This window comes from Anopheles cruzii, chromosome 2, assembly GCF_943734635.1.
Source record: "Anopheles cruzii chromosome 2, idAnoCruzAS_RS32_06, whole genome shotgun sequence".
In the NCBI taxonomy this organism is placed as follows: Eukaryota; Metazoa; Arthropoda; class Insecta; order Diptera; family Culicidae; genus Anopheles; species Anopheles cruzii.
Window position 1 is genome coordinate 46077725 of NC_069144.1, and position 16161 is coordinate 46093885.

A 16161-nucleotide genomic window follows, 5' to 3' on the forward strand; every position below is an offset into this window, starting at 1 on the left:
CGTGTCTAGCGTGTTTTGTAGCCCCCGCGGGAGTTTTACCACACTTCTAGCAGTACTACCACCACCACTACTACTACGATCGGTGCCCTATCGGAGAAAACGCAGTCTAATCTTTTTTTGGAGGTCACAATTTATTGAACCTCTCTCTCTCTCTCTCGCTCGCTCTAACTCTTTCTTTCGCTCTCTGTCTCTGTCTTGGCGCCCTCTCTCGGGCGGTTTTCATTTCGAGCTACTACAACCGATTGTGCTCTCTGGAGGTTCTTCTGCACATAGAACTCTTTCCGGCAACGGTACCTTCGGTGATACGTAGGCAAGTTTTGGCCAACGTTTTAGAAAATGATGCAACATAGGAAAAATTGGCGTGCCAGTCACTGGAAAAATCACAAACCCGTGCCACGTGTTTTAACCGACACGAGGGTTAGCGACGACGGGACAAAAATGGACAAATAATAATATTCATGCGAACGGGAATTTGGGTTTCAATAAAGTTGGGCCCACCACGAGAAAGCACGAGAGGGAGCCGCCAACACCATGGGCCAAACAAAAATGTGTGTGCGTGTAGTTTTCTTATCGCTCTTATCACAAAAATGCCACGACGAAATGTATCGGGCGTGTGGGTAAATCACAGTTTTCTTGAAAAAAATTGACACAAGATTGTGTTTTGCAACGTCACTCGGTGACCGTATCATGTGCATCTGACGTCACCGCTTAGGAAATAGACATCAAGTAAGCCAAGCAAAGTTCAAAAGCAATCGGCGTTCGATGATGATGCATTGCGTTTCTTAAGTCAGCGGCGATAGTTGTGTGACCGCCAAAGCTAAAGATGGAATACTTAAAACAAAACGGAGGAACAAATCGCACACCGAGTACAGCAGTGTGCCGGGTTTTGAATTGCAAAATAACGAACCAAAAGGAAGACATCACCGCTAGGCATTAGAATCGACGCATTAGCAGGGCTCGCTCGCGTGTATCAAGAATGCAAAAAGGTGGGCAAATAGTGTGTCGTTAGCAAACAAACGGGGGGTTGCAATAGACCAGAACTGATCACGCTGAAGAAGGCAGGCACCAGCATTTGCTATTAGAACAAACGTGTATTTGTTCGCGCTTAGTTGTCGCGCGCGCGCGCGCAGTTCTCGTCGATGACTACGTCATCGATAACACGTTCAGTCTGCGCAACTTCGTTCTTGTCACCATGGCGACAGAACAGCGAGAAGCCCACCAGTAGACTAGCTAGTTAGTCTACAGATCTTTTCGCGCACACAGCAGTACCACCGAAAACTACGGGCCGGTCCCACTCCTAGTATCGCGCGGATGCACCAATCGGTCGGTCGAGTGTCATATTTATGAACGCACGAAGCCGTTAACTACGGTCACTTGAAATCAGCACTGTGCGCCGTGAAAGCTACTCGCGCCTGACAACAATGTCCGGGAGGGAGAGATCACTTAAAAGAAGCTCTAACACGTTGGCCCACTATAGAGCCCGTTTTTTCATATGCGTTCTGCGCCGTGCTATAGTGGCAAAGTCTTCCTGTTTTATTTTTTCACCAATAATCAGTGACACAAACAAGGGAGTTCGTGCACATTAGGTGATCGTAACGCTAGCCGATCACATGCTCCACCGCGGCAAGATTGAATTATTAATTAGTACATTTTGAATGCGATTAGCACGTTGCGATCGATACGTTGGCGGTTGTGATCAAGGCGTGCACATACGCGGACTATTTTTGGGACGCAATTTCAATCCATTTCACATTAGTTGCCACAAATGGCACGTTCTTGGTGGGTTTCTTTGGAAAAAAAAATTGCTGCACTGAGCAGAATACCTTGAACAGTCCCAAGTGCGTTCGAGCAAAAATGGGCGTAAAATCAAGGCGAAAAAGATCTGCTCTGCCTTTCGATTTTAGAGTCTTCGGTTCGCTTCCGATACACAGCCGCAGAGGTTGGCAAGCTTTCCGCTTTGCCCGAATGCCGGTTTCACGTGGTTGCCGTTTTTTTTTTTAGAAAACATTTGCCCAAAGCATTGCGTATATGCTACTCTCGTCTCTCGACTCTCTCGCTCTCTTTCTTTTACCCTTTCTCTCTATACATCCGTTCGTTCTGTTCGGAAATGTGGCTCTCTGTCGCTCTGTTGGCGTTCCGACTCGTTACCCTACTTACTCACGCTTTTCGCGGAGTTTACCGTTCGCGGCACGCCTTATGTTGGCCATGCTCCCATGCTGAGCGCGAAGCGGAGAGTCGCCGCATTTTCTTCGTCAATTCTGATTCATCATTGCATCAGGCTAATTTTCATTTTTAGCCATGTCTGCATTTGAAGTTTTTTTTTGCGCATAAAACTGTCTACCACATTGTAATCGGAGCGGCAGTATGCAATTCTGCAATGTCGCTCCCACCGTGCAAACGTATAAACGAACATTGTGCTAAAGGTTTTACGTCCATAGAGAAGAGCACAGTAAGCAATTTTGGTGCTCCTGTGGAGTAAAACTATTTAAATTCAAAGGCACATAGAAAATACACATAGAAAAACAATGAGAAACGCGAGACGAGAACGTGGCCTTGATTGAACTTTTGGCAAGCTGCAGTTGCAATTGCATCCTATGAAGGCACAGTTAGGCAGGGTGATGCCTTGTGTCTACCCAAACGCTATTAACCGACGCACGTGCGTCGCGACGAAGCACGGAATTTGCCACATGCCCTGCTGAATGCACATCGGGGCACGGACACGAACGTCTATTCTAAATACAGATCGTCGACACTTATCACGACGCGACGTAGTTAAAAAGATTATCCGATTTAGTGGGCCATTAGGAAAAAAGCCATTGCACGCGCAATGGAACGCAGTGTCGACTGCTGTTAAAATACGTTTCGTTAAAGAAAATTTAAAAAAGGTTAAAATCTTTTTTCTTATTTCTAAAATCTTACCGACCATATTATAAAAAGATCAAAAAACTACTATGGCCAAGTAAAAACGGAGCACCGAGTGCCAGTGACTCGAGCGGTGCCTTTTATTGGCGCCAACCATGCTGTTTCCGGGGAACCCTTGTCTCCAAAAACCGGCGGGCCATTCACACCCACATACTGAGCTTGGTCTACAAAATTGCGTCATAGCTAACTCTACACGCGGGCGTTGGGCAACCCCCGCGTCGAGCAATGGACAAATCCTTTACGCACGTTTTCCGTCATGACGAGGATACAATAAACAGAGGCGTAAACGAACGAGGCGCACGTCATGCATTTTTTTGTTGTAACCTCGCCTGTGCCGAGTATCGATCGGCTTAATTTCTCAGTGGTCCAATAATCGACCGGTGGGGGCGGGCGGCCCATTTGGTTCTTCAGGTTCTGTGCCCGGAAGCCGTACAGTGTTGCATTAAGAATTGCGGAAGAAAAGTAGCACACACAAAGAAGAAACTCTCAGTTTCGGAAAACGGATCAAATCTTGTTCTGAGGTGTGAACTGATTGAAACTTTTGCCGTGTCCTTGGCGTGAAGATGAGTAACACGCACTGCGCTACGGTTGCGTAAGCCGGTCAAAGCCTTTTCGAATAATAAAAATAGGAGAGCTAAAACATGAAATTGTGCAACGGGATAGTGGCGTTGTATGCGTTCTGGTTGTTGCGTAGAGCAACAAAACGTATAGTGATGTACACACACAGTCACGTATTCGTGAGATGTAGAACATTTTGCAACACTTTTCTTTTAACCAACCATTCTTGCATTGGTTCACTACGATCCGGGAGTTCAGTTTCCATTTGTTTGGAGGATGTTCAAACTGTTGCTTTCTCTCTCTCTTTTTTTCGCTATCCTTTCTCTGTCTTGCTCTCTTTTCTCTCCGAGGCCTGTAAAATCTCCATTATTGGGTTTGTCAGTTTAAAACACGTGGCGCGTGCATTCGTCAAAAAAAGGAAAGAAAACCCGAACGAAGCCGGTCTGCGATGAGGATACGCCGGTGTCGGGTCTCGCGTCCTTGCCGGCGAATTATGTTCAGGGTTAAATGATACATTATCGACAAATTTATTACTTCACTACTGAGAGAAAAGCTTCGCACCACATTTAACGCACTCCACATTGCTTGTGTCGTCACATTTCTGCTCTTACCTCGGTGGTGGCGCTCGGGGTTGTCCCTTTTGCTTATGAAGTTTTAACAGCACCGTAAATCTGCACTTTAGAAAATTCTCTGTTAACGGGTTTGCTTGCTCAGTCACGCTCAGCTGGAGTGCTAAAAAGGCGAAAACTGTTCGCGGTGCCGGTAGAGGTATGTTTCACCGAAATTGTTTGCTTGTGGAAGGGTACGAGACCTGCAGCAGAGTGAGATGTAAGATGTATTGGCCACGCGGCCAAACTTTGTAGACGTACGAGTGTACTTCTGCTCGGAGCCGTTTCGATCTAGTGCGTACGGTGGTGGAAAATGATTAACTCGTGCCTCGTGGGTTTTCCTGACTATCAGCTCCCAGTACCGGGCCGATAAGGAAATCGGTAACCTTCACAATGCCAGGCACAATATGCTCAATGAAAGATAAAGTGATATTACGCACGAGCGTCCTCGCCAATAGGTAGCGATTCGAACAGTGTGTAGTACTACTGTCTTGGCTAGACCTGTATATTTTGGGATTTGAATAGACTGCATGAATTTGACAATCATTTCTGGGAGGGTAAAAACGGGTTAATGCGCCTGCGCCCCGTGGCCATGTGCGTACCTTGTGGTGGTTGTAAACCGGTTTCGAGACCGGCCATCCGGACACACACACACATGTTGCTTGTCTGAGCATCTCAGAGACGTCAGAGATTCCACGGGCGAGCAAGCGATTTTGTCGACTGTTTTTTCAAAACAGATAATTCGCAAATTAGATGTTGGAATAACTCCGAAAACTGAGGCAGTACTGCAAGCGAAAGAAACAATTAAATGTAATTAAATTTTAATTTAAATTAATAAAAGAGATTAATAAATATGATAAAAAGCAAAAAGAAGTTTTGCTACTGTAAAACACGGGAAAGTCCGTTGATTCGATAGTATTTGAACACTTGAAGAAAAGGACTTACTTACTTACTTAATCCGGCTACAACCGCCGAGCGGTCTTTAACTTGCTTCAAGGAACCTTTCCACCGCTCGCGATCGAGAGGCTTCGTCCACCACGTATCAATACCGGCCGATATCGCGTTCCGGTCGACGCAATCCCTCGATCTCACATGGGGCCTAATCTTCTGGACGGCCTAAGAGGACTTTACGGGCTGGTTCGGTGTCCGCCATCCTCATGACATGACCCGCCCAGCGGAGCCTGGCGAGACGGACGACAGTGCGCTGCACGACAGTGAGGTCGTTTGGACAGCTCGCTGACCAAATGGACAACGGGACGGAAAACGTAAGACGTAAGGGGTCTACAGCTACTGAATAATAGCGGATTTTTGTGTTAATTTTTAAGCATTCTTTTTAATTTTAAATAATTGTGTTGTCGATTAATTTTGATGTTCGGTATTATTATTCATTTATTTAAAGTCTTACTGCCGTGCCACACGGCACGAAACAAACGATATATCAGCCTCCAACCGCGACAATTTTGACAGTAAAGCGATCAGTAGGTGTCAAAAGCTTTGTGGGTCTGCAGACCCTGCAACAGGGCGCATTACAGACGAAAACAGAGGTTTGTTTACAAACAAACGAAAACAGAGGTTTGTTAACAAGCAAAGATTTTTATTTGTGATGTTATTTTGAATTTTAACTATAAGTTTATCTCCATTTCAGCAATAAAATGGGTAGCAAACCGGAGCAAAAAAGATACGTAAAACTGGTAAGTATGTTTCGGATAAATGCGTAGTGAGCTTGGTTATCCGGAACAATTAGTTATGAACATCGAAGTTAATGTTTTGGTTAGGTGATTATTAGTGACGGTCATTGTTGATGGTTAATTTTGTTGGAAGTTTACAAGAAGGTGTACATTTGCTTTTTACAGTGCTTCTTCGACTTCAGCATGAATAATGACGCGTATGTTATCCATGGAACCATCTCTCGCTCCTACATGCGGTTTTTACTATAAACCATTCACCGACGGACTCGGCGTCGCCCCATCCCTTCGCGACGAGTAACAAGCTGCACGCCAGACGCCGTCCGGGATTTGCCCGAGGCATAGCTAGAAACACAAGCTTACAGATTCCTGTACAAAACAATCTTAGCAGAGAATAAACCAGCATAATTCCAAGCATGGCACCAAGCATTTATTTCTTCGTGATCACTCCCAGTATAATATGAATCCGGATGTTCGGGAAATAAGGTGAATTAGTGTGGCTTTTTCGTAAACTCTACATCTGTTCGCCGTAATGGTCATCTCTTTCATCAGCTCTGTTTGGCTAGCAATGATCCTGGATGTGCGGTCCTGGTGCCGGACGATTGGCCTGTTGTCACTTTGTTCAATCCCATCTTGCCGGTACAGCAACAATATCTAAAAAAAGCGAAAAGATTATTCAGAAATCAACTTACCTCTCCGATTTCTATTTTCTCGGGCCAAAAACACGAATGTAAACAAGTTTGACATTTCTCTTACTAGTTGTTTCTGTTGCTGTAATATTTCACCTGCCACACGGCACGAAACAGATTTGACACCAAGTTACATGTTGCGCGTAACTGTTTCGTGCCGTCTGGCACCGCAGTTACAAACTTTTGTCACATACTGTAGACAGTGACAGCAGCGTCACATTTGTTTAGCTTCAGTGGTTTGTTTTTGTTTGCAAGACGCTTGGCGAAAGACTGATTTTGTCGGCGCAATAATTATACTTTTGCCAACAGAAAACGTAATCGTGAAGCGAGGGTTTGGGTAACAGGAACAGTATGTCTGCAGAACCCATAAATTCTCGAGTTTATGTCGGTGGTCTCGGTGAACAGGCCACAGTGCAGGATGTGGAGAATCTGCTGAAAGATTATAAACCGTACCGGGATGTGACGCTGCTTCGTGGTTTTGCTTTCGTACAGTTCCACAATGAACTGGCCGCCCAGAATGCCATCAAGAGCTTGAACGGGAAAGTGTTTGCCGGCCGGAAGTTGGCGGTGAAGGTAGCGAACGATAATCGCGCCAAGAAGGGTCTATTGCCTCGTGGGGGACATGCAATGCCGGGGACGGTAGTCATTCGCGATGGTCTGCCAATAGACGCTTCCGAAGACAGCTTTGGACGTCCACCGTTCGGGGAACAATCATACGGCGTGCCGGATCGAAGCACCATTTACGTGGAGCCAGCGGGACCGGCTAGACTCGTGCCGCGGGCTGCCGAGAGCAACGACTGTGAAATAATTGTGGTCAACAAGGAGCTTACGTAAGTGAAAAGTGCATCACTTTACGGATTGGTCCATCGCTGACTCGTTTGTTTTTCCCCTTTCCTTGCAGTGCTTATGCCGAAAATATTGAAGCATGCCTCAAACGAGCCGGCATGACGGTGGATTTGTTGTTTCCCAACAACGACGTTCCGATAGGGAAAGTGCTCACCAATATAGCTTCCCGTGGAAGTTTTTACGCCATTCTTATTACACCTGAAAATCAGGAACGAAACAGCATTACCGTCAATGTGCTCTACGGTATTCCGGCGGAGCACCGTAACATGCCGAAGGAGGATGCCGTAATGTTTATCATAAACCATTTCACTTCGAAGAAGAGACAAGAGCGAGAACAGTACGCTCCGATAGCGCCGTTTGGTAGTGTTCCGCTAGCCGCACCGCCAGCACCGTTCCCGCTGGCAATGCCGATTGCAGCACCGGCGCAGGAAAAACACCCGGAGCCGATACAGAATATGATCAACATTTTGGCCGCGAACCGGGCGTTGACCGTGCTGCAGTATGAAAAACTTATCAAGTATCTGAGCGAACGAAAGGAAGCACAAATTCGGGTGGAACTAGGCGAAGAACCGGATGTCCCGACCGGAAGCGCCCACCTGGGTCCGTCGAATGCTGTCGCAGCGACTCCGAAAAGCAAAATGGATTCGGAAAAAGAGCTGGAAAGGAAAATACTGGACATTCTGAACAAACCGTCCATACTCGGTGTTCCCAAAGCAACTGCTTCTCACGAGCACATGATCTCGCAGGACCCCAAACGTCCTAGTGGCGCCCCGCTTCCCACATCCCATCTTCTGTATGATCCAAAAGTACAACGCGCTCTTGATTCTTTGCTGCAAGGCCACCAGTTTTTAATAAAAATGTAAATTCCATTACCCCAGAATAAAGGTTCAGCAGCAACCCTGCCGAAAGTGTCAAATCTGACAAAGCCTATTTAGATTACATTAACTTCAAAATTGAAACCGTTCGTTTCGTCGCTCAACCCTACGGTGTAAACGGGCCCTCCTTTCAATGTAGCTATCAAAGTAAGCTATGGTGGAAGGAGTCGCAGCAAAGGAGTGAATTTTGCACTCGAAGTGAAAAATTCCCAAGATTGTCTCCAAAATCAAGACAAAAAGTTGTCCGATAGATAGAGTTGTTGGTGCCGCAGAGTTCCGTTTCGTCGCAGAGAGTGATGGTGATGGGGTCAGGCTAGTGAAAGCGTTGCAAAGAACACAATAATCTGGTCTGGTGAACAAGGAACAAACGAATGGCAAAGTGTGTGCGGCAAGATAAGGAATAAGAGAAGAAGAATTGAAGGAAACCGATCGAACGAAAGCTGCTCGGTGGGTCGATGGGTTACAGTGGTACAGAAGTGTAATGTTTTACCACATAAACTATTGTCGCTCGGCCGCATAAAAAGTGTGCACCCGTTCAACTAGCAGCAGCATCAAGGGTGTTATGTGTGACGTTACGCAGTCTTCCATTTTTTATTGCGTACCGTAGGAACTAGTGAGACGACGCTCAATCCGACGGAGCACACGGCCCGACGGAAGCAAAGCAAGGCAAAGGGGGAGAAGCTGGTACCCGCCATAGCAGCAGCAGGATCCTTCTCAAAGGAGCTGAGAGTTCTTCGATCTTGATAAGAGCACCAGCAATATTGTTCCAATAAACGGATTAGAGGAGACGGTGATGATTGTACAAGAACCAGTTCAGGTAAGTGCCCTATCTCTCCGAGTTCGGTTTTACGCTGTTGTGTTGTGGACAGTCAGCAACTCAAACAATTGATCGCATTTGCCATATGCCACACTGTGTGTTGTGTTGTGAATGGTGAAGTGTAACGGAAAATTATTATTATTTGCACACTAATTGTGTCCAACTGTGTGACTGTGTGTCGACTTATAAAAAGTGTTTAATGAATAATCCAACAAATTATTTGATCCCGTTTTTAGGCCGCAATATGGCACTGTCTGAATCATTACGACTACCAGGATGCCATTTTTCTAGCCGAAAGACTATGTGCCGAAGGTAACTAGATCGGTGGTCGACGATACCTTACATGACGCGCGCGGTTAAACATTTCTCTTTTGTGTTTTTCTTTTGCAGTGGAATCCGAAGAAAGCGTTTTCCTGCTGGCCACATGCTACTACCGTGCTGGTCAAAAGCACCAAGCCCACTGGCTGCTTTCGACGAAAAGTGTCCGCTCGACGCAGTGTCGGTTTTTGCTCTCCAAATGTGCTTTTGACTTGAAGAAGTAAGTGGCAGTCTCGCATCGCATCTAGTCAGCATCGAATATTGCTACGACACGTTACCGTTTCCGTTTTCTTCTGCACTCAGGTACTCAGAGGCCGAACACTCGTTAACCAACGATGATCATTTGCGGCCACGCCATCTGGATGAAATTGTCAAGGAGTTTGGCGATATTGCCTGCTTTGCGCTGCAACTGGTTTCCAAAATCTGCCACAAGACTGAACGAGGTGGGCTTGCGAACGACGCCAGCCGGAAGGCCGTAAAGCTGAATCCTTTCCTGTGGCACCCGTTTGCGGACCTGTGCCATCGTGGCGAAAAGCCGGATCCGGATAGTATATTTCAGCTAACGAGCACCGATATCTTCCAAACGAGCCAGGCCCAACAGTTCAACTCCGTCGTGCTGTTTGGCGGGCCGAACAATGGTGGCATTCACTTGCCGGATGCAGCGGCCGATGGTTGCAGCTTGATTGGTGGCTCGGCTGATCAGCCAACTACGCCAATCGATCAGTGTCTCGGGCAGAATTTCATCAACACACCCATCAATCAGCACCCGCCGCAGCAGGGAGCACCGGTGTTGCAAGGGCACACCGCACCGTACTGTGGCAGCCAGCAGGGATTAAATCAGCACCAAAGTATGGCCAATTCGTTACACTTTAGCAGTTCGGCGGCAGCGATGCGAGTCGGTGGGGGCAACTTGAGTGCCGATGAGCAGCTCCACACCCCGACCTACCCATTCTCAGATCTTGGCACACCATTCCGGAAGCAGTTGAAATATTTGTCCACTATGAGCCCCTCGTCGCCGAGCTTCGGAGTGTTGCCGATTGTGAACACTCCGACGGAGCCCGTGGCTTTCCTATTGACGCCGTCACCGCAGCTGGTGGCAAGTTGTACGCCCACCGGACAGCAACAGGTCGCCCTGCTGGCGGACCACGGTGGTCTGGTGGATCCGCAGTCGGTGGCAATCCAAAGCAATCCAAAAATGGCACTCTCGAGTAGCAACAAAAAGCTGCGCGGCGGCCACCACACCAGCAATCTCGGTTCGATGGGCAACATCCTGAACCGAAAGCACGAGGCGTCACCGCACCACCATCACCACCACCATCACCAGCAGCAACCGGCGGCGATTCAGCTGCTGCAGCAGCAAAGTACAAACACGAAGCCGATCGTTTTCAGTCAAACCGGCAACCAGATGACGACGACTCCGCGGACACCGAACACTACCACGGCCGGCGCGCTGCTGCAGGGACAGAACGTGCGCCGCAGTTCGCGGCTCTTCAGCAACAGCAACTACTCGGTAAAGGAGAACGCAAAGAGTCCTCAGTTGAACAACAAGTTCGTAGCGCCCCGGTCACCGCCCCGCCGAACCAAGCAGCGCATTTCAAAGACAATCAACAACGCAGCGACGACGCTGCTGGAAAACATCCCCGAGAAAAAGACAGCCGGCAGTGGCCACGAGGCGTCGAGGGAGAAGATCGAAACCATTACCTCAACCGTGGGCGAAGGCGTGCCGTCGCTGAACGAGAAGGTGCTGCTGAACAACAGTATCAACAGTGCGCAACGGTTGGCCCAGCAGGTGTTGCAGTTGAAGAAGCAAAGTGCCGACGGTCTGATGGCGTTGCTAAGGGAGCTGGGCCATGGCTATCGGCGGTTGCTAAGCTACGAGTGTGAGAAAGCGGTCGAGACGTTCTCGAACGTCGCGCTGCACCACTACGAGAGCAGCTGGGTGAAGAGCATGATCGCGCTGGCCCACCACGAGCTGCGGGATTACGAGACGGCGGTGCAATTTTTCCACGACGTGCACGAACGGGAACCGCACCGGTTACAGTACATGGAGATTTACAGTACCGACCTGTGGCACCTACAGAAGGACGTCGTATTGTCCGCCTTGGCGCGGGATCTGATGGCGCAAGACAAAACATCGCCCATTACGTGGTGTGTGGCCGGCAATTGCTTTTCCGCGCACAAGGAACACGAAACGGCCATCAAGTTCCTGTTCCGGGCGATCCAGGTGGACGAGGAGTTTGCGTACAGCTACGCGCTACTCGGGCACGACCTCGTGATGACCGAGGAGCTCGAGAAGGCGCTCTCGATGTACCGGCTGGCTGTCCTGCACGATCCGCGAAACTACAACGCTTGGTTCGGTATCGGCAATGTATACTGCAAACAGGAGCGCCACGAACTGGCCGAGTTGCACTATCGCAAAGCCTTACAGATCAATCCGCGGAACTCCGTCATCATGGTGCACATCGCCGTGATGCAGTTCTACCTGCGCAAAGCGCACCAGGCAATCCACACGCTGAACGCGGCCATTGCGCTCGATCCGAAGAATCCACAGTGTAAATATCACCGCGGGTCGATGTTTTTCACGCTCGGCCGCTACCAGGAAGCGCTGAAGGAGCTGGAGGAGCTCAAGCAGATAGTGCCGAAGGAGGCCATGGTGTACTATCTGATGGGCAAGATCTACAAAAAGCTGGGCAACGTGGACCTGGCCCTGATGCATCTCAGCTGGGCCACGGATCTGGGCTCGAAGGGTGCCAACAATCAGATTAAGGACAACTTTGATTCCATCATTCGCACCCAGGACGGTGACGGCAGCGTAGTGGAGGGCGGTGCGGATGCTGCCGATACCAGTAGCGGAGCGGAGGACATCATAGGAGGCAGTGGTGGTGGTGGTGGTGCCGGCGGCGGTGGCAGTGGCGGAGGCGGAAGCGGCAGCGGAGTCGATGGTAGCACAACCGACGGTGCTGGCGGCACCGGTGCCGATGAGCTAATCGATGAAGCGGCCATCGCCGAAGCTCACGACGCTGAGGCGGGCAGCAGTAGCATCGATCCGGACTATTCGCTCGGCGTGGAGCAAGTGTCTAGCGATGACTCGGGCACCGTCGCTGGAATGCGCATCGAGTCGCTCGATGTAATAGCAAACAATTTCTACGACAGTGACAGCTACTGAACCGTCGCAGCTACTGAAAGCTGTCTTTCCAACAAGTCACGGACCCGAAAAAACTGCCACCTGCAAAACAGCAAACAAACGTTAAACCGTGTAAAACGGAAACCGGCGCGTGTGTGATCATATGTAGAAAATCTAAAAATTGGTATTCTAATTATGTTTTATGAGCGAGCGCGAGTCAGTGTCGAAGAGTTGAAAGTTACTCAATTTCCTCATCCATTATGCTAAGGCCACCGCGGTCTCGTTCTTTCTACCTTCCTACCAAACCTTCTCTCATCTCATAGTGGTCTGCTTACGAATAATATTGATAGTTCCCGAGCGGTGGATTCCAAATTTGTTCATTTAATTTTTTTTTCATTTGTTGTCCAATTTGTAAGCCTTAAGTGTAGTAGTTCGTTTCCAATTCATTTCCACCGTTATGCCACCAGAATGATAATAAATTGCATGAATAATGAAAAGCAATAATGGTCAGAGCTCTTTGTGAGTGGGCAAGCATGCGGTCAAACAAGGCTGATAATAAGAAGAATGAAATTAATGAAAGAATGAAGAGTTTTGAGTTTAAAAAACTAGTTCTTTTAGCGAGTCGTTTACTAAAATTAGTTTACTTTCAGCCAGCAGCCGAGACACGCACCGCTGGCATGCAAGTCACAGCCGCGTACTGCATGCAAGCTCAATGCAACGGATTTGGAGGATCAATAATAATAATAATAGCTTATTTGTTATACTTGAACGTTGAATTTGTTAAACATAAAATGTTGAATTCAATCAAAACACATGCAAAAAAAACAAAAACGGTCAAAAAAGACCGCATATTCTTCTTGAGGATAAGGAAACAATTTACTTTCCACGCATCAGCTAGAGTACAAAAACAGTGAAACCCAATTGAACGGAACGGGCTCGGTTCGACCACTTTTTGAGATAATTCTGGTCACCCTGCACTTCCGGAGGATCCCAACAGCTGACAACAGTCGTTGTTTACATTTTCGGCCACAGTGAACCAGCTGACGAAGCTCGGGTTCGGGCGCAAATTACTAAGCAGCATGCTCTCGTTTGCTTTCGGAGGACTCTTTTTGTTCTCTTGCGTTCAGTGTCTCTCTCTTTCTCTCTTCAACAACCTGCGAAAGTCCTGCAGTAAAATCTCCGAGATTGTCCCCCACACCCCCCGCAGGACACTATAAACGTTACTCAGTTTCTCACGAGCATTTTCTCTCTCTCGGTTCCATCTCTTTAGCGCGCAGGATTTTTTGAATGAAAATAGCAATGCGGTTTCCCAGTAGTAGTTGCGAGCGATTTTCCGCACCTCACGGATGGAACGCGGGTGGTCGGTTGAACCGGAACGGAACCGGATCCGAAAGGAAGCGTTGTTCTTTGGCAGTGTTTGAACCGTTCCGTCATTCGAACGAGCGTTGTTGCAGGTACGCGGGTTTGGCGTTTGTGATTGGTCCGGAGCCGTGCTCATCGATCTGAGCAGGCTGTAAAGAAGAAAATTTAGTTCCTGATTGAAGTTTCTCACTGCGTAACTCTGTGTCGTGGAAACTGGCGTCGTGAAGGCTTACTGGAGTCCATGACCCCGCCGCGGGTAAGAACGTGAACGAACTTCCGAACGGTACACAACGTGGCACTCGAGTAAAAAGAGTAAAATATTGATTGAATACCCGTTCCTTTGGGCTTTCGGGTAGCGTCGCATGGTGTTCTGTGCAATGATTTAGCAACGCGCGCGCGACATTCCTGTGGCAAAGACAGAGACAGAGCGCTGCTTCGTGGAGGCAGGAGCGAGAAAGTGTTGAATGGTTTCTTCGCCGTAGCAGCGTGTTACTAAACCGTGTGAATGTGTTCCGCGCGCACGCGTCTGTGTGTGTGCTTGTTTGGTGTGCCCGTGCCTGAAGGTGTGAAAAGGATATCGGGGTCCAAGTATTACATGCCGGCCGTTCGCGGGCAGTGCAAATCAGATGGGATCGGAACTTCCTTCCGGTTCGGTTTGGTTCAAAATTTCACATAGTTGGGCTGACGGCACCGCAGCATACCGTGAATGCCGCAGTGTGCCGAAGTGACAAATGCAAGTAAAGTTTCACACAAACAAACTTTTGCCCCGAACACCATATGTCGCACCGGATCTTCTGGCCGCTGGTCCTACACTGGAGTGAGTGGAGAGATGGCTTTTAGTAATTAAACTTTTCATGCGACAGTTGCTTCCGAGCGGTGACTCGGTGCGGCTCCGAATTGACCTCCGGCTCCGGTGAATGACTAAAATTCTGCTTCGGGCTGCGGGCATAAATATAACCCGGTCGATCATTATCCGTTTCCGCAGTAACCGTTTCCGTGTGGCCTACTACTACCCCTCACCGACAGCATTATCCTTTGATGCCGGGAGACGCATGACGGTTTATCTGCACCATTCGACTCGGTTTCCCGAGCGGGCGATGAAAAGTTTGATTATTTTTATGGACCGACCGAACCACAAAGTCAAACGGTGGACTCTACGGCTCTAGTGACAGAGAGGGAGCGAAGAGTCCTGGGGCCAAAGTCCGTAAGGTCCCTAATTCGATTTGGTCCCTAATTTTGATTTCTTCGCCTTCTGCACCTTTCGCTTTTCCGCCCGGCCTATAACGGCGACGAGTGGCGACCCACGAATTCTTTGTTCTGCGGTGCTCCCGGCGGGTGGCAACGGTTCCACCACCCGGAAGTGGTAATAAAATAATAATAAAAAAGAACACGATGCGTACACATGAGGGCTTGAATAAATGTAGATAACACATCTGTGTGTGTGTGAGAGTTGGCTGGCAGTCGTAAAAACTTAGAGCCCTGTTTTTGCACCGCCTCCTTTTCCGGCGAAATTTCGTGTTTGCTTGAAAAATAAAGCACAAAATACGATCGTTTCCAATGGAGATGTAACTTTCGGTGGAAAAGGTGTTTTATCAGCACTCTTTTATGGAGAGTTTCAACACTGACGGTGTCCTGATTAGAATGTAAAACGTTAGGTTCATGATACACGGACACACTCTAGCCGGAGACCAATATTAATCGCGATTTGTAATTTTTAAATATTGGGCCACGTAAAAAGAGAATGAGAAAAATCAGTTGTAAAGAACTCCCGTCACTTTCTGTGTTTAATGGGTTATTTTCTTGTGTAATCGACCTTTTCGCTTTTTCTTTGACGCTGTTCCTTTGATCCAATATTTTTCCAATGTTAATTGACAAAATTAGTCGTTTTGAAAAATGTGCAATCCAATCGATGCCCAACTGATTGTGATTTCTCTTCTGAAGGCGAATGAATGCTAATAATTGATTGACGAGTGACGAGTGTAAAGTGCATGAAGCTCCTGCCAAATTACTAATGTAGTTCAAAGTGATGGCTAGTCATTACCGTGCATCCTGCCCCTTCTGAATCCAGATTACGATTGCGACGCGAAGTATGGGACAGACACTGGCTCTGGTTGGCATATAGAAATTCACCCGCAACACGACTAGGTAAGTACTCTTTTCATTTTAACTGTTTAATTGATTAGGATTTACTCGTTTTATCGAGACATAGCCACAACGCGACGAGAGGGGCGAGATTTAGTAACCACCATGCGTCTCCATCAGTTCAGCCAAACACCAGGCGTAATGGGTTCACCATTATTGCGGCAGCGCGGGGTTTAATTTAGGACGAATTGCGGGTTGTTTTTATCGCTTATCGT

The 16161-nt window shown here is 48.0% G+C and overlaps 2 protein-coding genes and 1 long non-coding RNA gene across 3 annotated transcripts; all 3 read left to right on the plus strand.

Annotated features, from left to right (window-relative positions):
- Positions 1–5493: 5493 nt before the first annotated feature.
- LOC128269376 (uncharacterized) lies at positions 5494–6068 on the plus strand. Its single transcript, XR_008269190.1, has 3 exons — positions 5494–5660; positions 5734–5779; positions 5942–6068. It is a non-coding gene; the product is annotated as an uncharacterized LOC128269376 (long non-coding RNA).
- Positions 6069–6774: 706 nt separating this feature from the next.
- On the plus strand, positions 6775–8180 carry LOC128267572 (nuclear receptor coactivator 5). The gene is made up of 2 exons (XM_053004439.1): positions 6775–7292; positions 7364–8180. Exons 1-2 carry the CDS (start codon positions 6814–6816, stop codon positions 8169–8171), a joined length of 1287 nt encoding a protein of 428 aa, XP_052860399.1. The 5' UTR covers positions 6775–6813; the 3' UTR covers positions 8172–8180.
- A 796-nt stretch (positions 8181–8976) lies between these two features.
- Positions 8977–12897, plus strand: LOC128277696 (cell division cycle protein 27 homolog). Its single transcript, XM_053016196.1, has 5 exons — positions 8977–9000; positions 9237–9312; positions 9391–9538; positions 9622–10128; positions 10195–12897. Exons 1-5 carry the CDS (start codon positions 8977–8979, stop codon positions 12482–12484), a joined length of 3045 nt encoding a protein of 1014 aa, XP_052872156.1. The 3' UTR covers positions 12485–12897.
- Positions 12898–16161: the final 3264 nt, after the last annotated feature.